The sequence below is a fragment of the Phoca vitulina genome, unplaced genomic scaffold (assembly GCF_004348235.1).
Source record: "Phoca vitulina isolate PV1807 unplaced genomic scaffold, GSC_HSeal_1.0 scaffold65, whole genome shotgun sequence".
Taxonomy (NCBI): domain Eukaryota; kingdom Metazoa; phylum Chordata; class Mammalia; order Carnivora; family Phocidae; genus Phoca; species Phoca vitulina.
In genome coordinates, this window is record NW_022589768.1 from 346,666 (window position 1) to 364,879 (window position 18,214).

An 18,214-nucleotide genomic window follows, 5' to 3' on the forward strand; every position below is an offset into this window, starting at 1 on the left:
CACACTCTGAAGCTTGTTGGTTTTTATTAACGACTTCATATGCCTGTGAGTCAGGTCGCACGTTTGTCCCCCAAACCCGTCGCCCTCAGGATGAAACCCGCGCCCCTCTCCTGCCTCTTGGCCTTGGTGGCCCTCCTGTAACCAGAGCCGTGGACGTTTCCTCCCCCCAGCGTCAGCACTCACCCCCACCCCAGGTACCAGCTCCCGTCCACCAGTGTGAGGCAGGCTGGCACTTAACGCCCTCGGTGGGGCTCGAGAAAATGTAAACTAGAGCCGTTTGTCTCTCATCCCAGCTCGGGTTTGATTTCGAAGGGACAGATGTACAGGTGGAGTGAGTTTGAAGGAACACCCTCCAGGTCCTATCTCCATGCCCAGGAATCTGGAGCTGAACGGAGACCCCCATCAGCAGTAGCTCCGTGGTGCTAACCAGGAAGTCGCGGCACGGACGGGACTCCCTGGAGTTGTGGTACATTTGTACATGGGTTTTCACACAGGCTGGGTTGGAAGAGTAGGTTTTAGATCTGTCCTGACCAACGGTCAGAGTGGGCGCTATTCTGAGCAACTGGCACCCGCCCGCATGGGTCCTGCTGGAGCCTGGCCCCCCCCCAAGCTGGCGCACTCCGACTGTGGGGGGCCTCATGGGCCCCTCCGCCCTCCTGTGGCGGCCCCTGGTCTGCGTCAGACTGTCCGCTTCTGCAGAACCAGGGGAGGGCCGCCCGCTGGGAGTGAAGCAGTGAGGACTGTCCCTCCGGGCAGGCAGCCCTCGCCACTGTGCCCAGCAGAGCCCGGGCAGCGCACTTCTCGCCAGAACCGCGTCCTGAGCAGGAGGCCCCGCGTCCCGTGGCCGGGCAGCCGGAGGAGACATCTCTGGGAGGGGATGCAGACGGACGTCTGCCTCCCCAGCCAGGCTGCCGCTCCTGCGGCCTGAGCCGCAGCCCGGAGGCTCCGTGGCCCATGGGATGTCCTTTACGGTAAGCACTTCGGTGGAAGTGTGTCGCAAAGACTGCCAACAGAAAACCATCACAACCGCAAGCAACGAGGTGCGGGGCCCCAGGCAAACCGTTACGTCGGCGCTGCGTTCAGAGCACTGGTTTGTTCTCACCACCAGGCCGGGAAGCTTCCGGAAGCTTCCGAGAGATGCTCATGCACCCGCTACAGCCCCAGAGCAGCAGCCCCGCATGGACCAGGCCCTGGGGCCCAGCCCAGGCCATAGATGTCCTTTTGCCTGGAGGAGCGTCATCTAGAGTCTAGATTCAGCAGCCCCGGGAGGGGCGGGGGCAGGGGAGCCGCGCCCGCAGGTGGTGCCCAGCGCCCTGCGAGGGGCCGCACTGGCCGCCGACCCGACGACCCGGCAAAGCCCCCAGAAGCAAGCGTCAGTGCGGTCACGGGCCTCTCAAACGTGTCCTGAAAACGTAAATAAACAGATTCCATATGCAGACTGCAGGTGATTTACACTTGAAACATTTAAATATAAATTAAGCTATAACTTAAGTGACAACCAAAAAAAAAAAGAAAAACCAAGAAGACGCTCAGCAACTGAGAGGGCTGAACACATACACAGGACACGCCAGACACGAGGCCATTAGGCGATGCCATTTTCATTGTGCCAACGTTACACTCGGGGCGCGCTAGTCCGCCGGCCGCTCACGCCGTCTGGCACTGCACCCCGGCCCGCGGCCCGTCGTCGTCCTCCTCCTCGTAGGCCTCCCGCTGCTGCCGCCAGTTCTGCTCGCTGGGGTTGAACTCCTTCAGCTCCACCTGGTCCATGTCGTCCGTGACCCTCACCTGCTGCCGCGGGGGCAGCAGGGCCTCCAGCTGCGCAAGCTTGTCTTGAGGAAGCCAGTGTTTCTCAGGAAAGACGACCTGTGGAGGGCGAGGAGCGTGGGCAAGAGCAGCGGTAGCGGCTGCCCCTCCCACGGAGGCGCGCCCTGACCCAGCCCACAGCGACAACAGTCAGGAACTTACTAGAAACTGGATGATCAGAGTCCCTTTCTCCAGGGGTGCTTTGTAGATGGGCATCCCTTCGTTACGCACACACCTCAGGTCCCCATGCTTTATCACCTCGCCTGCCGCAGAGAAGGTTCGGTTACGGAGCAGGAAGACAGGGGTGGCCTGGTGGCAGACCCTGCCCAGGCTCGGGGGAGGGGGGGCATGCCTGGGGCAGCATGTCGGGGCCTCCGGCACAAAGCAAAGTGGTGTAAAAAACGAACCAGAAATCCGAAAACACTGGGGTCTGCGAGCTGGAAGCGGTCCAGCCCACACTCCGGGGTCTCCCATGACGCACTTTCAAAAGGCATCAGGGGGTTTAGGCCCCAGAGCTCCAGGGTTCTGGCCACGTCTAAAGATACCATCTCCCCCCAACATAAAGAAGAAAGGGCACAGGGGTCTCTCCAGAAATAAGCTCTTCAGCTCAGCAATGAAAACGCACAGAGAAGCGAGTAAGCGTGCAGGAAGAGTAGGGGCGGGGAGGGACGGCAAGCCCCGCTGCCCCCGCTGCAGTCTCGTCAAGGGGAAGCACTGAGGACCCTCTCTGGGGTCGTGCAGGAGCGCGGGGCCTTCAGCCGTCCTGTGTGTTGGAAAGTTCTCCTGTCTCCGTTCCTACCCCTCACGCTTCTGCCTCTGACTGACTGGGGGCTGGGAAGCCACACGCGGAGGGCCCCCGACCAGCTGCCAGGGCACCCTCCCCACCGACCCTGAGTCTCCGCACCCTGACAGCAGAAAGAGGAGACAGCAGCAGGAAAGGAACGAGAAAGAAGCCCAAACGAGAAAAGACAGGATAAAGGAAAAGGACAGGACACAGAGAAACATAAATGAGCAAAAAGAACAAGAGAAGTTTCTAGCAGGAGGGTCTCTGAAGCCCTGGCCCTTCCCCGTCACGACGCGAGGAACGGGGTCTCTCCTCTGCCCCAGGTCACCGACGGGGCGCTTGCCTGCGCTCAGCAGGACGCTGGGAGCCCAGCCGCCCACCAGCCATGGCCAGGGAGGAAGAGCCCTCCCAAAGCTCCCCACGGACGCCCTCAGGGCCACAATCAGGGCAGGGGCCGCATGAGCAGGCCCCGAACTCACACCTGCTCGAGACCTGCCATCCCCAAAGTTCTCCACTCAAGTAGGGGAGGAACTGGGGGCCTGGGGAGGGGTCGTGTCTCACGGTTTCACGCGAGTGTTACACTGCAGCGCCCCAACAATGGGCAAATCACGTATGGGGATCCTGGTACTGTGTTTATTTTTACAAGTTTTTTATCAGAAAGGCTTGGATGTAGAATCCATATCCTTTTATGTCCAGAGAAGGAGAAAACCGCGCAAAGAGAGAGAAGCGGCAGAGAAACAGAACAAGGCCACGGGAGGGAAGCAAGCGCGGAGGCCAGGCGGCTCTGGGGTCCGCTCAGCTCGCCAGCCGCTGGTGCCCTCGGACAGGGCTCACGTCCCACCCCAGCCCCGACAGATGCCCCGGTGGTGGTGAGGGGACCAGAGCAGCTCTGCTCCCGGCCAGCGCATCAGCCACCACCGCCCCTGCCCAGACGCGCGGACACGGATGAGTGACCTTCATGTTACCAGAGGCGGCTTCAGGTCAGGCCCCCGGCCCGGCCCCTCCCTTCGCCAGTCGGCCTTCCTCCGGCCTTCCCGGCAGGCGCTCTGCTGCCCGCAGGGGTGCGGGGCGCTCAGGCCCTGGAGGCCCTCGCGGCCCTCGGGTGCTGCCCCCACCCGTGCGTGTGTGCAGACGGGTGGGTCCCTGCGAGCAGCCGAGGCTAAGCTGACGGGCAAGGTCTTCTCGGGAAAACGGGGCTTCACAGTGTCCCCCACACATTGTTGGCAGCACCGAAGCTGGAGAAGCATGCAGGTGACAGACCACCACCGCCTGTTACCACTCTTTTCTCACCAAACTAGGATTTTACAGTTTAAGTTATGGTGCTCGACCCCGAGATTCCTGTTGGAGGCTCTTCCCCCTGACTCTGAATTCTTTTTCCCTCGGAGAATATTTAAACATTTATCATAAAACTCTCCAGTCGTTAGCAAAGACTTTGAACTTGGGAGAAAAGGAAGTGGTGCTAAACCCCGGCTCGCAGCACCCACCCAGCACAACAGCAACGCGGAAACGGTACCCGACTTGGACGTGATGACGAGAACTCGATCGTCCAGCGTTTTTATCGTCTTCTTGAAGCCACAGAGGGCTTCAGAAAGCTGAATTTTCATTTTCATGATCAAGTCGTGGCCTCGTCTCTGAAAGACACTATGATCCTTCTGATCAAGCACAATTATGACATCGCCAGGCTCCAGCTCAGGCTCCTGATCTCCTTCTCCATGAAACAGTATCTTTTGCCCATCTTTCATACCTATGAGACATCATCCTTTCTGATTAGCATTTCTCTTAAAAACCGTACTTTCTACAAAGCTGTGAACACCGCACGCACTCCTTTGGGGGCTTTTACTCATCAAACCTCCCAACCTCGTGGCCACGGGAACCAGAGCAGTGGCTGGGATTGCCACGAGAGAGGCCACGCCGTCCCGGCACACCCGCCACTGCACGCCCGCGGTCACCACCCGCTCCCTGCTGCACGCACGGGGCATGGCTCTGGGGCGCGCACAGTCACGGAGGCTTCAACAGACATCCTTTAAGGGCGCCCTTTTGGGTGTTGATTTGTATACTTCGGTATACAAACGAGGGGAGGGCCGTACTTGGAAGAATCTGGGCAGCGGGGAGGGGCCCGTGCAGCGGGGAGGGGCCCTGCAGTGAGGAGGGGCCCTGCAGTGAGGGAGGGGCCTGGTGCGTGAGGGAGGGGCCGGGTGCGCGGGGAGAGGGGCCCTGCAGCAGGGAGGGGCCCTGGAAAGGCGGGGCCTGTGCAGCGGAGAGGGGCCCTGCACAGGGAAGGGCCGGTGCAGCGGGGAGGGGCCGGGTGCATGGGGGAGGGGCCTGTGCAGCGGGGAGGAGCCGGGTGCACAGGGGGAGGGGCCTGTGCCGCAGGGAGGGGCCGGGTGCACAGGGGGAGGGGCCTGTGCCGCAGGGAGGGGCCGGGTGCACAGGGGGAGGGGCCTGTGCAGCGGGGAGGAGCCGGGTGCACAGGGGGAGGGGCCCGTGCAGCGGGGAGGGGCCGGATGCACAGGGGGAGGGGCCTGTGCCGCAGGGAGGGGCCCGCAGCCGCGGAGACAGCAAGAGCTCTAGGGCCAGTGAGCAGCCGAGGCGGTCAGGAAGAAGACGCCCAATGATTACAAGGGAATGGTTAGAGAAGGGGGGAGGGCAGTCACCCAAAATCAAGGTCAAGCACCTCTCGCAGGTGCAGACCGCGGCAGGTAAGCTGTCGCTGGAGGTGGGAACGGCACTGAAGCCGGGAGGGCAGGCTGGGGGCACCGGGCCCCGCCCCGACAGGTCCCAGACACCTGACCTGTGCGCCCCACGGTCGGCGGCCAGAGGCACTCCCGGCGGCACGGAGCGCCAAGCTGCGCGGCCTCACCTTTTTCCACGTGCACCTCGATAATCTTCTTCTCGCGGATCACCTTGGTGCCGCTGCAGCTGTCGCAGCGGTCCTTGGGGTTGATGCGCTCCCCCTGGCCCTTGCACTCGATGCACACGGTCTGGATCTGCTGCACCATGCCCGGCCCTATCTGCTGGATGTGGATCTGCATCCCGCGGCCCTTGCACAGGGGACACTTCTCCACAGACCCCTTCTTCCCACCGACGCCTGGGGGGAGGCACGGAGTGAGAGCCGGGCTCCTGTGCAAACGGCCTGTCCCCCCAGGCGCCAGGGAGGGCAGTCGGGGCCCTTAGGCGGGACACCGGGTATTTACAATCGTGGTCAGCAATGTACAGAGTCCAGATGATTCCAAGCGAGCAAGGAACATGTTAACATGTGAGCTCACAGGTCTGGGGTCCGTGGCTTTGGCCGGGCCCAGCCAGATTCACTTCGTGAGCCTCACCAGCTGTGCCCACAGGTGACCAAGGGGGCTGGGCTGAGAGGCCTGGAGGGCGGCGGTCCCGCTCGGCCACCTCAGGACAACGTGCGTCCGAGGCCACCAGACACGACTTTTCTTGAAAAATCCTATCTTAAAAATTGTGTTAGTTACATTTATGTGTGAGTCAAGGGGCAGCAGACCAGACCAGCTTCACGGGAACACGGGCTCGTCTGCCCGCTTATGCCCAGGCCTGCCGGGGACCTGAAACACTTCCTGTCTGGCCCTTTTGCAGGAAAAGTTTGCTGACCCCTAAGTTGGGTGAACCATCTTGACATTTACATGTTTAAGATAATTATCAACATGTTAAATAAATGTCAGTCAAAATAAAACTGTACAGGGCAAACTAAAACCGATTTGGCCCTTAGGCCACCAGTTTGCTGTCTGTTGGGACCCTTATATTTGAAAAGATAAAAAATGATTTTTCTCTGAATTATAAAACAATCAGAACTGTTTCCAGATCTAAGGGGTCACAACTATGGGACTCATTCAAACATTCATTTTTACCTTCACATTTCTCACAAATTACATTTTTCTGGAGAGCCAACTTCTTTGTGACTCCATTATACAAATCTTCAAGAGTTACAGACAACTGATGGACAACATTCTTGCCTTGGGGGAAAGGAGAAAGGAGAACAATTAGTAACACGGCAGGAAATACGCCCGTGACCTTGGTTGCAGAGTCGTGCCTTCCACTCGCCGCTCGCGGCCTCACCTCCGGGCCCCCCGCCAACCACGAGATCGAACATGCTTTGTAGCTGGGAGCCAATCATTCAATCATTTATAGACGTCAACAAAGACTTGCCATCTTTATTTTCTAAGAACAAACCTGAGGCCAGAGCGATCGCAGGGGGGCGGGGGGGGGACCCTAAGCAGAGCCGCGGGTTCTCCCGTGAAAGAGGCCCTTTCTCCCCTCACAGGAGGGTGTGACCCCTGTCTGAGCACCGTTCACTCAAACTCCTCCCCGAGCCCCAGGCTCTTTCCGTTTTGGGCCCTTCTATAATCTGTGGCCAAGTGGGAACTCTTTCCTCTGCTGAAATCTTATCTGTGGGCCCCTGTGTCTTCGGGGTGGGATTGTGTCCGCCCAGTGCCAGGCCAGGGTCGGACAGCCCACGGCTGCCTGTGGGGCTCTCTCAGTGGCGGACACATGCTGTCCCTGTTCACTGGCTGTCAGTGTGGACAGACAACTGGACTCAGGACGTGAAGCTGTTCACCGCAAGACAGTGAGAGTGCTGGGCAGGAGGGGACTGGCGCTTTTCATCGTGTCTGTCATCAAGCACAGAGCCGGCAACCCTGACGTGGGGCCAGGGCTTTTCCTAATGAACTCGGGACTTTCAGCACCCTGTGTTCAAGAGCGGACGGCCAAGCTTTTGAAGCTCACTCGATTATACCATGAAAACAGATACCGCCTTATTCATCCAGGGCCTCTTGCTGATCCAGACCACCCTTCGTAAACCCCAATGCAGAGCTTATTCCTTGTGATTTTACCCAGCATCTTAATAAGCTTGGCTAGCTATCTGGTTTTCAGGTCCAAAACAGACTGTCCACAGTAGAAACTGGACAGGGGAAAGGGGCAGCTGGGGACCACTGCTAACGGCCAGAGGTGGCAGCCTGTGGCCTGGCAGGAGGGACGAGCTGGAAAAGCAAACCCCACAACTCAGACAGCAGCCCGGGGCCCTCGTTCACCTCCTGGGCATGAAGCTGCTAACCACAACACATTCCAGAGAAAGGCAGGGAGGCTCTCTTACAGAGATGTTCCCACACGAGGGGTGGAAAATCTGAGCAGCCTGAGAAAATGGACACCCTGCAGAGCGCCAGCCAGAAACAGAGTGCACAGGCCAGGTCAGGAGGCCGGGACAGGAGGCGCCATGATGTAACGAGATGAACGTCCTTCCTCCTCCCTGCTCACACCCCATTTGCTCCCCGTCGGGTGGTGTCTGCAGGGGTCAGGTGAGTGCTCCAGGTAGGAGGCTCCAGGTAGCCCAGATGCTATGGGGTGGGGGGAGGGACTATTTAAAGCTAATGATCCCTGGGGCGCCGGGGTGGCTCAGTCGTTAAGCGTCTGCCTTCGGCTCAGGTCACGATCCCGGGGTCCTGGGATCGAGCCCCGCATCGGGCTCCCTGCTCAGCGGGAAGCCTGCTTCTCCCTCTCCCACTCCCCCTGCTTGTGTTCCCTCTCTCGCTGTGTCTCTGTCAAATAAATAAATAAAATCTTTAAAAAAGAAAAAATAAAGCTAATGATCCCTTTTAAGGCATGATCCACCCTGATTCCAATAACACGTAGGATTTGAAAACTATAAAACTTGCTTAGTGTCTTTAAAAAGCACTTACCTCTTCTCTCTCTAGCCATCCGTCCCCCGCCCCCAAAGAACATGTCAAAGATATCCATGGGTGAAGAGAAGCTGGGGCTGCCTGAGCCTCCTTCCTTAATCGCCTGTTCACCACCCTGGTCATAAATGTCTCTCTTCTTTGGATCTGAAAGCACTTCATATGCCTGGGATATGAGCTTGAACTTTAAAATAAAAAGAGAGAGAGAGAAGGTTTGAGTTGTTTGTTACGCAGACCCACCACGATGAATGCAAGAACGGAGGTATTCTGCACCCAGCACCCACACTAGCCCGCCGTGCACCCCCCGGAGCCCCATCACTCCCCTGGTGGAGCGGGGAACACGGGGCCTGCGGGGAGGGGACGCTCCTCCCAGCCTTGGCTGCACCCGACAGGAGGCAAAGCAGGGAGGCCAGGGCGTCACCGGCCCCCGATAAAGCCCAGGCTCCCGGCTGCAGCCACTGGCCTCCCTGGCCTCCCCGGCCTCCCATGCACCAGTCTACCTGCACGAGACCACAGACGCCTCGGGAGCACCTGTCCGCGTGCGCACTGCAGACACCATGCGGACCTGTACTCCGGCCTGGTCCCCAGAGGCCCCCCCGCCCAGTCTCCCCATCTCAGTTACCGCCAACGCCAAAACCTTGTTTCCCCTCCCCTCCCATCTCATCTGTGAGCAAACCCTCTTGGCTGCCTCCCAGTGTTTGTCTCTGGTCCCTGACATCGCACTCCTGCAAAAGTGTGTCACTGGAATCCAGTTGTAGAAAAAGTATCAGAAAACCCAAATTGAAAGACATTCTGCAAAACTAAAACAGGAGAACTAAATGCAACGTGTGATCCAGGATCGGGGGGAAATGGCTACAAAAGACATTGGAACGACTGGAGAAAGGTGAGTTTTTTCCCCAGGGTTAAACTTAAATGTGGTAGGTGTACCGCAGGTGGGTACAAGGAGAAGCCTGCTGGAGTATTTGGGGCTGGAGGGCTGGGCGGCGTGCAGGTGAAGCAGACGTCGCCACACGTTTAGGGGGGCAAGCCAGCACTCAGTCCCCACGCTCATCTTTTCTTTCGGTATGTGGAAGTTTTTAAAATAAAATTAGAACACTGTAAAATATCCCAAACCCGTCCCTGCCTGCCACACCGCACGCCCCCTCTGCAGAGGCCACCACCTTGCGCCTGGGTCACTGCCGTCAGCTCCTCAATGGCCTCCCACCTCTCCCCCCACTCGGAGTCACAGCCAGGCCCGTGTGGGTACACGGCCAGCCCACCGCCTCACTAGTGCCACCCCGTGAGCACAGGGCCCGCTCAGCTGCGTCCACTGCTGTGCCCGGGACCCAGAGGGCCGTCTGCGTGTTAGATGAATGGCTTGGTTCTAGGAGTTCAGGAATGAGTATGGGAAGTAGGGTGCCCTGCAGAGTCCTCTCCAGTCCGTGAGACGGGGTCTCGGTCAACATCCTACAGCACAGCCACCTCCACAGAACAGAGAAGAGAAGCGCCAGGAGGAAGCACACACGGGGACGTGACAGAGAAGCTAGTTCTCTCGGGTCCTGGAGAGCCGTACTAGCCAACAAAGGACTAGGTGATTTAACAAGCCAAGTCCTCCAGCGACATCAGGGTCGTGCCCAGGTGCTTCTCTGTGTTTCTGCGAAGAAGCAGGCCTCACACCACCTCTCCATGGCAGGAAGACTGCGGGGTGGGGAGCAGGTGCCTGGTTCGGGAGCCCAGACCTTCTGGGCCTGTGTGCACGTCAGGGGCCAGATGAATATGCTTCCTGAGAACTTCCACTAGAAACACTCCCCAAATACTCTGCACACTTGAAACACACCTAATGATCACCCTGAGAAGCAAAAGCAGTGCCCTGTCCTTGGGCAGTTAATCAGAGGCCGTATCTCCCACAGGGTGGGGGCTCCCATGGCCACAAGCAGGCCCACCCCACCCCGCCCCTGTGGCTCCAGCCACCCCCCCAAGTCTAATCCGGGTTCGGGCCCCGCCCCGCCCCTGTGGCTCCAGCCCCCCGAGTCTAACCCGGGTTCCGGCCCTGCCCCCTCGGCTGGAGGTCAGTGCTCTCACCAGCTCACTGTTCAGACTGACCATCTGCCCCAGGGCCTTAACGAGATCACCACGCACCTAGGAAAAAATGACTTCGGGATGATGTCGCAACTCGGGAGAGGATTTGTGAGGATATGTGGTGGTGACCGAAGCTACCAGGATGAGCACTATGATCACCCCCCAAAAGGCCGCCTGCAGAGCAGCTCGGGAATAGCAGGATGATGTGTATGGTGGGTTTTCCTCTATATTCTGATGTTTCCTGTACTGTTCTGCTCTCTTGGGTGATTTTTTAACTTGAAAATCTATTATTCCAAAGAAAAGCTACAGTGAAATTGGCCAAAAGGCCGAATTCCTCGCAAGCCGATGAGGCCAACAGGCGAGAGCACGCCCGCTCGCACTGCCCCGGCAGAGGACGGCTTCCTGACCGGCCGGGCGCCGCAGAGCTGGCCCTACAGACTCCGGGGGCACCTGCCAGCAAACGGGCTGCCCGACGCCTAGCAACACGGGACAACAAGCACAAAACAAAGGCCAGCACCCCAGCCGGCTCACGTGCCTCCCCGCAGGGTGACAGGATGGCTTAATCTATTTTTGAAGAGACATGAATAATGCAGTGACAAACTTAGGAAGAACGAAAAAGGCCCTACCAGCTCTACCCGTGACAGAGAAGGTGGACAGAACTGCACCCAGACGTGCACGAAAAAGAAACCGTCTACACTGCGTGCCCAGCACACAGCAGAACCAGAAAGCGGGGATCTGGGGAATGAATGAGTGAGTCTCCTCTCAGGGAGCTGGACGGCAGAGTTTCCATGAACTGTGTCCCCCGGCTCCTCACCCCTTTGATCTCCAACCCCACGTCCACTGAGCTGCCAATCCCCCTTCACCGCAACTGCCCTCCCAAACCGTCGCACGGGGTGCGCTCCGTTCCCCTGGCCAGCCCCTCACCTTCCAGCACCCGTGCCGCACCCGGACGTCACGGGACCCCCGCCCCAGGTGCTCACCGTCAGGAGCCTCGCATGGGACACCAATTCGGTGCCTGGCTCTAAGTAAACACTAGCTTGAAGCAAACCAAACAGTCTACTGAGAGAGAGATGCACAGGGCAACACCCACGGAAATGTCGTAGAGGTCAAGTGCAAGTTTTGGACAGCGTCAGGGCACGGAGGAGACTCGCTCCAAGTGCACGCACACAGCCTTGAACACGCTCCCGGACGGCGCTCGGAGATGTGACTGAAGCCAGGCCCCAGGCCTCCCCGCAAGCCGCCTCTCGCCAGCCCCCCGAGCCATCAGCCGAGACGCCTGGATCCGCTCCCCTTAGAGGAGATCCTCACGCACAGGCTCGGGTGAACCCGCCCGCGGGCACGTCTGTGAATCACCAACACCACGGAGAAAGCCAGGCCCTCAAAAAGCTACAGTAAGCCCTCTAAATATAAACGAGAGAATGCGAGTGAGCAGCAAACGGTCTTACAGGAAAGCATGTTAAACTTGTGACAGCCGCACTCGGCACATGTGGCTAAATATAAATCTCCTATCACTGCTGCCAACAGTCACCCCTCCTGGCAGCCCGCGCCGGCATGGGAGCGGGCACACACACGGGCGGCACCTCCGGGCGTCTAACCGCTGGACGCCTGATCTGCGGCTTCACCCGCCGCCTGGGTGTCACTGCTGTCCCCTACCACCGAAGCCCACCTCCCCCAAACCATCGGAGACTGCAAAGTTTTATAAGGAAGTGACAAACAGCGGAAAGAGGACTGGGACGGGCAAGCAGCCTTCCCAAGAACCAGAGGTGGTCCTGCCGGTCAGCTGCTCGGGTGGCTACCGAGCCTCCCGGGACAGACAGCAGCCGGCTCTGTTCCCTGAACAGGAATTTTTAGTTCAGGTCTCCACTATGCAGAGCATTCTTCAGCCTATTATTGGTCCTTAGGATCAACCGTGGGTCATTTGTCCCAGAAAACCTGGACTATTCCTGTAAAATGATGTGTCAGGGTAGAGATGTCCCTGTCCCTGTTTGATCAATGTGATTATTGGGTGTCTCACGACCTTGACCAGGCAGGAGACGGGCACGCAGACCAAACCCCTCCCTGTGCTCAAGCCCCACACCGGGCTCGTCCCGGCGCTGAGGCACCAACAGGGAAGGAACACAGAACGTGTCCAGCCGTCGCTCCCGCAACCGCACGACTCGGGGTGGCGCGCGCCTTCGTTTCCCGGGCTGCGGCTGCCCCTCCTACAGAACTGCCCTCCGACGCTGTGCCAACCGGGCTCCCGCGCGGTGCGGGACACACCGAGCAAGCGGGCTGCGGAGGCAACGGAGTGGGCGGGCTGCAGGGGTCACCGGGGTCCCAGGGCCCAGCCACCCGCCCCCACCCCAGCCCCTAACCCCCGCCGCCGGCCCCCACCCCAGCCCCCTAACCCCCGTCTCCCGCCCCCACCCCAGCCCCTCAACCCCAGCCCGCCGCCGGCAGGACCCCCGTCCCGCCCCCACCCCAGCCCCCTAACCCCCGTCTCCCGCCCCCACCCCAGCCCGCCGCCGGCCCCGCGACCCCCGCCCCCGCCGCCCGCGCCCGGCCCGAGCCCCGCACCTTCTCGCCCTCATCCGGGTTCTTGTCCGGGTGGTACTTGAGCGCCAGCTTCCGGTAGGCCTTCTTGATCTCCTCCGGGGACGCGCTGGGCTTCACCCCCAGGATGTCATAGTACTGGGTCTCCTTCACCATCTTGCCTCTGCGGGCGCGCGGGGCGGGCGAGGCCGGTCAGTGCGCCCGGGACGACCCGCCGCCCGCCCGCGCGTCCCGCTCCCCGCTCCGGCTCCGGCTCCGGCCGCCCTGGGCTCCCGCCGCCCGCCGCCCGCCGCCCGGGGCCGCCGCACTCGGCCTCCGGCTCCTCCGCCGCGGGTTTTATTCGGCGCCGGCGGAAGGTTCCGCGAGGAGACAGTGACGCCACAAAGGCCCAGAACCTTCGCGGAGGTTCCGGCGGCGCCCGGGCTGCGGCGGGCGGGGCGGCGAGTGCGGGGCGGCGAGTGCGCGGCGGGGAGCCGACCCCGACCCCGGACCCGACCCCGGAGCCCGACCCCCGACCCCCGGCGGCCGACTCGCCTGGCCCCGGAGCCCGACCCCCGACGGCCGACTCGCCTGGCCCCCGACCCTCGACGCCCGGCCTCCGACCCCGGACCGCAAACCCCGACTCGCCTGGCCCCGACCCCGGACCCCGGGTGGCCGACTCACCCAGTCCTCAGTCCCCGCCCCCGACGCCCCCCGCCCCCGACGCCGGGCCTGGCAGGACCCCGCCGCCTCACCCGGTCTGCTCGGCCGCCCGCTCCTCCGGCTGCCCGTCCGACTCCCCGGAACTCCAGCTCTGACTGCCGCCCCGGGCCATGCTGGGGGGCTGGGAAGGGGGCTTCGGCGTGGGGGCGCCCCCGACGACCGTCCCGCCGCCTTGCCCTTCCTGGGTCCGCTGGCCCGAGGACCGGCCGGCCCGAGGGGTCGCTTGGGCGGGAACCCTGCCCGGAGGGGTGGGGCTGGGCGAGCGGCGTCCTGCGGGGGGTGTGGCCGCCGTCTGTGCGGTCACGGCGGGGCCATGCGGAGGCCTGCGGCACAGGGCGGCACCCTGGAGGGGTTCAGGGTGGGCGGGGGTCCGCAGCTGTGGTGGGACCGCGGTTCCCGGGGCCCTGCATGTGCTGGCGCCCCCCGGGGCATCTTCAAGGCTGGGGCGAGCGTAAGCCCTTCCAGATCCGTGCTGTGGTGCTCTGCCCGCCCCAGCTGTGCACCGGGGCCTCCGACGGCGCACACCGGGGATCCCCTCAAGTCCCCCAAGGGTCAGCAGTGACGCCCTTCAGGGGTGAGTAGCCACGTGTCCAGGTCTCCAAGAGTGAGCAGTGGCCCCTCGTGTCCTGCAAGTGGGAAACCTTCGGAACCACTAAGGCTGGACCCGGCTGGTGGGCCCGGCATTGTGCACATTGAGGGTGGGGGTTGGCTCTGGAGCTGGGCTCGGTGGCCCTGGGCCCTGCGCCCGGTCCCTGCCTGGGAGGCTGCAGTCACAGGTCTCTAACCCGCCTGGGCTGCGGGCCCCCCAACCCCCACCGGGGCAGAAAGGGGCATAGAAGGAGTGCTGTCAGTGAACTGCAGGCTCCCAGCTCCAGCCGGCCCTTGGACACTGTCGGGAGGGGAGGCCCCTGCTCTCTTCCGGGATCCCCTGGTCTTGTTTGGGGTCCTGTGGCTGAGCCAGGCTCCATGCCCTCTTCCAGTTCTGTGGCAGAGTGAAGTGACTTTTAACATCCAAGCAAAATTCAACTGCTCGTTCCTGGTTTGGGAGGCACTGTTTTTCCCCGTCCACCAGGCCGCTTGCCTGTGGGCAGAGGACGCAGAGCTGGAGGTCAAGACGCAAGATTCCGTAGCCAGGTGTTAGGAGCCCCCCGAGTTTTAGCCTGAGCTTGTTTGCTCATCAGCAGGACATGGTCATTGCCACCTGCACACCTGCCTCTCAGGGTTCCCCCGAGACCAGATGGGAGGATAACGGTGCAGGCTGCCGGCAGCTCATGGGGATCCCTGCGTCTGGGCTGCACTGCAGACCAATGCCTTCAGGACTTGTGGGGTGGACCCCAAGCGTCAGTGTTCGTAAAGCTCCTGGGGTGAGTCCAGTGTGCAGCCAGGGCTGAGAACCGCTGCCCAGCGCCGCCGCCCACCTGACTCAGGGCCCCGGACCAGTGACGCCGTCCGACGGGCATATGTGGGTGGCCAGAGCCCACAGGCACAGAATAGGGCGACGAACTCAGGAACCGGGAGACCTGGGTTCACATCCCAGCATTGTCACTTCTGGCTGTGTGACCTTGGGCAGGTGACTAGCCTTCCTGAGCCTTAAATTCCTTGACTTTTTAATGGGGATAACAGTAGTATCTACTTCATAACCGTGTGAAGCACCTGGCCGTCTCCACACACTGATGCGTGTGTTTTTGTCTTTCTGCTTTTGTCTAAGCTAAAAACCTGGCAGAGAGCTCTCCGTCATGGAACTCTCCCCAGGCTCTTCTGAACCCTCTTCTCAACTAGGCCTCGACCTTGGCCTGTAACACTTGAATAAACACTGGCGTGATTTCCAACAGCTCAAGGCCGCATCCCTGGGATGACTCCCACCCGCCCCACCCCCACGCCCACCCCGGAAGCGCCTGCGTGGGGAACTCAAGGCTGCCCAACCTTGTTACTGTTTGTTCCATCCGACGCCTGAAGCTAGGGCCTCTGTCTCCCGGCGGCTGTGGGAGGGTGGACTCTAAGTTCAGTGCCGGCCCCAGACAAGCTGGTGTGACTGCGTCTACACTGGCCCTTTGTGAGGGCCTGCGCCTCCTGAGCCCCCACCCACCCAGCCGCCGCAGCCTCTCTTTGGAGCATCGAGTTACTTCTGGACACATTGAAGCAGACTCTTTTCGCCATCGCCATCGCCATATTTAAACCTGTCCTCTAAGTAATGTGCTGGGCGGGGGGTCAGGAGGAACTTTGTGGAGGAAGATACGGGCCACGCACCAGAAGTGACTCTGTCTTGGGCAGAGGGGGAGGGGGGCGTGCTGATGGGATGGCAGAATAAAGGCGGAGAGCACAGTGCCGGGGTGGAGGAAGGCTCTGAACTGGGGAAGTCTTTGCTTCTCGGGCGGGCCTGGGGAGCCACTGAAGGTCTTAGAGCGGGAACTGCATTCTGGGAGGAGTAACCAGCAGCAGTCGGCAGGAGCTGGCCGGCCCAGGCCTGCCGGGAGGGCTCTGAGCAGGACATGCACACTGCAGAGGCCAGGGGTTGACAGGCTGGCCCAGAGAGGGGGTGTAGAGGGAGGAAGAGGGCTCCAGGGTGACACTGGGGGACCCTGCCTTAGAGGGTGGGCAGCCGTTAGAGAGGCCAGGACAGAAGAGGAGGCCAGGGTGGTGCAGGGGCAGATGGGCCGGCGCCCGCGCAGCAGGCGGCCAGAGATAACAGAGCCCGGGCTCTGAAAGGCGGGCACAGGCGTTCTCCAAGGAGAGGATGCTGCTTTGTCGGGCCCCAAAATAGTTATCGCTCCAGGCCATTGTTTCAACATCCCACGGGACTTCTGCTTCCCTGCCTCTGTCTGGGTGTGTGTGACGTTGGGCAGATTTCCTCTCTGTGAGCCTCAATTTCCCTTTCTGTACAATGGGGGCAAGAATACCAACCTCATGGGGTTATAAAAAGATTAGTGGACACAATGTGCATAAAGTGCTCAATATGGCTGTGCTCACAAGACGGAATTTGTGGATTTCATCACAGCAGAGGGTGGGTGCACACCTCTTGGGAGCCTGGCTCGGTGCTGGGCCGCAACAACAGAGCAGGAATAAGGTAGTGCCTGCCCTTGAGGAGCCCGTGGACTGGCCATGCTGAGCCCCTGAATCTAACCACTCTGGGTAACCCCCAGCGTGGGCCGTGTTGCCAGCAAGCCAGCCCCAAGGACTCATATTAAAATCACCATCGCGGGCGCCTGGGTGGCTCAGTCGTTAAGCGTCTGCCTTCGGCTCAGGTCATGATTCCAGGTCCTGGGATCAAGCCCCGCATCGGGCTCCCTGCTCCACGGGAAGCCTGCTTCTCCCTCTCCCACTCCCCCTGCTTGTGTTCCCTCTCTTGCTGTCTCTCTCTCTGTCAAATAAATAAATAAAATCTTTAAAAAATAAAATAAAATAAAATAAAATCACCATCGCTACCTTTAACAGCAAAACCCAAGCTCCATCTTTTAAAATTATTTATTTGAGAGAGAGAGAGAGCACGCACACAGGCAGGGGGAATGGGAGAGGGAGAAGCAGGCTTCCCGCCGAGCAGGGAGCCCGACGCAGGGCTCGATCCCAGGACTCTGAGATCGTGACCCAAGCTGAAGGCAGACGCTTCACCGCCTGAGCCGCCCAGGTGTCCAAACCCCAAGCTATTGACGATACTTCTGTGGGTTACTGTCTCCAAGAGCCCACTTCGTCCTGGGACACGGGCCTCCCCCAGAGCTGTAGCCGCCGGAAAGGCGGGTGTCTGTTTCAGGAGCAAGAACTCAGGGAGGGAGTGGCCTTCCTGGCGCATGCTTGGACTTCACACACGGCGCTCTGAGGTCTTCCCATCAGGAAGGCTTTGGGCCCACGGGGAACGGACCATGAGTGCGTGGACTCTTGCCTGCATGGAGCTCCCGTGGACCCGCAGGGAAATAAACCTGTAACCACGCAATGTGGAAAGAGCCACGAAGGCAAGGGAGAGGCAGACCCCATGCTCGTCCCACTGCCTTTCTTACAAAGGGAAGGTCCGCGGCCACCCTGGGCCCAGCATGTCCATCTCTTGGCTCCGCTGTTCCAACAGCTCTTCCCACTCTGGGTCTCTGTGGCACAGTTTGATAACCGCCCAATATTTCACACGTTTTCCTTGTATTTGTTGTGGTGGGGAGTGACCTTTGATGTTACGACTGTCACTGTCTAGGGGCACCATGAACAGTGCCTGTGGGAGATAGGGCTTACTGATAAAGTTGGGTGTGTTCCGTTCCAACCACCAGCCGCCCAGTCCTCTCCCCTTGAGACACACCAATATTAAAATTAGGCCACTTAATACCCCTCCAGTGGCCTCTCAGTGTTCAAGCGAAGGGGAAGAGTCACCTGTGTCTCACTTTAAATCGAATCTAGAAATGCTGACGCATAGTGAGGAAGGCACGCCAAAAGCCAAAATAGGCGAAAAGCGCGGCCTCTTGCGCCAGTTAGCCAAGTGGTGACTGCAAAGGAAACGTTCTTGAAGGGAATTAAAGGACCATGCCAGCGAACACAGCAGTGACAAGAACGGGAAACAGGCGTATTGCCGATACGGAGAAAGTCTGCGTGGTCTGGACAGAAGCTCCTACAGCCACAGAGTCCCCTTGAGCCGAAGCCTAACCCAGAGCAAGGCCCTCACGCTCTTCGGTTCCGCGAA

General features: G+C 60.4%; 1 protein-coding gene across 1 annotated transcript; it reads right to left on the minus strand.

Annotated features, from left to right (window-relative positions):
• Positions 1-101: 101 nt before the first annotated feature.
• Positions 102-13,828, minus strand: DNAJA4 (DnaJ heat shock protein family (Hsp40) member A4). Its single transcript, XM_032391935.1, has 8 exons — positions 13,596-13,828; positions 12,886-13,024; positions 8,275-8,455; positions 6,451-6,555; positions 5,448-5,675; positions 4,101-4,331; positions 1,966-2,066; positions 102-1,863 (listed from the first exon to the last, which is right to left on the minus strand). Exons 1-8 carry the CDS (start codon positions 13,673-13,675, stop codon positions 1,645-1,647), a joined length of 1,284 nt encoding a protein of 427 aa, XP_032247826.1. The 5' UTR covers positions 13,676-13,828; the 3' UTR covers positions 102-1,644.
• Between the last annotated feature and the right edge of the window lie 4,386 nt (positions 13,829-18,214).

Bases quoted from the DNA above. Each gene is read 5' to 3' on its own strand.
- DNAJA4 (XM_032391935.1), bottom strand. From the start codon at position 13,675: ATGGCCCGGGGCGGCAGTCAGAGCTGGAGTTCCGGGGAGTCGGACGGG. The intron at 8,456-12,885 runs GTGCGGGGCTCG...TTTATTTTAAAG, and splicing joins ACCCGGATGAGGGCGAGAAG to TTCAAGCTCATATCCCAGGC. The intron at 1,864-1,965 runs GTAAGTTCCTGA...CGCCCTCCACAG, and splicing joins CTCTGATCATCCAGTTTCTA to GTCGTCTTTCCTGAGAAACA.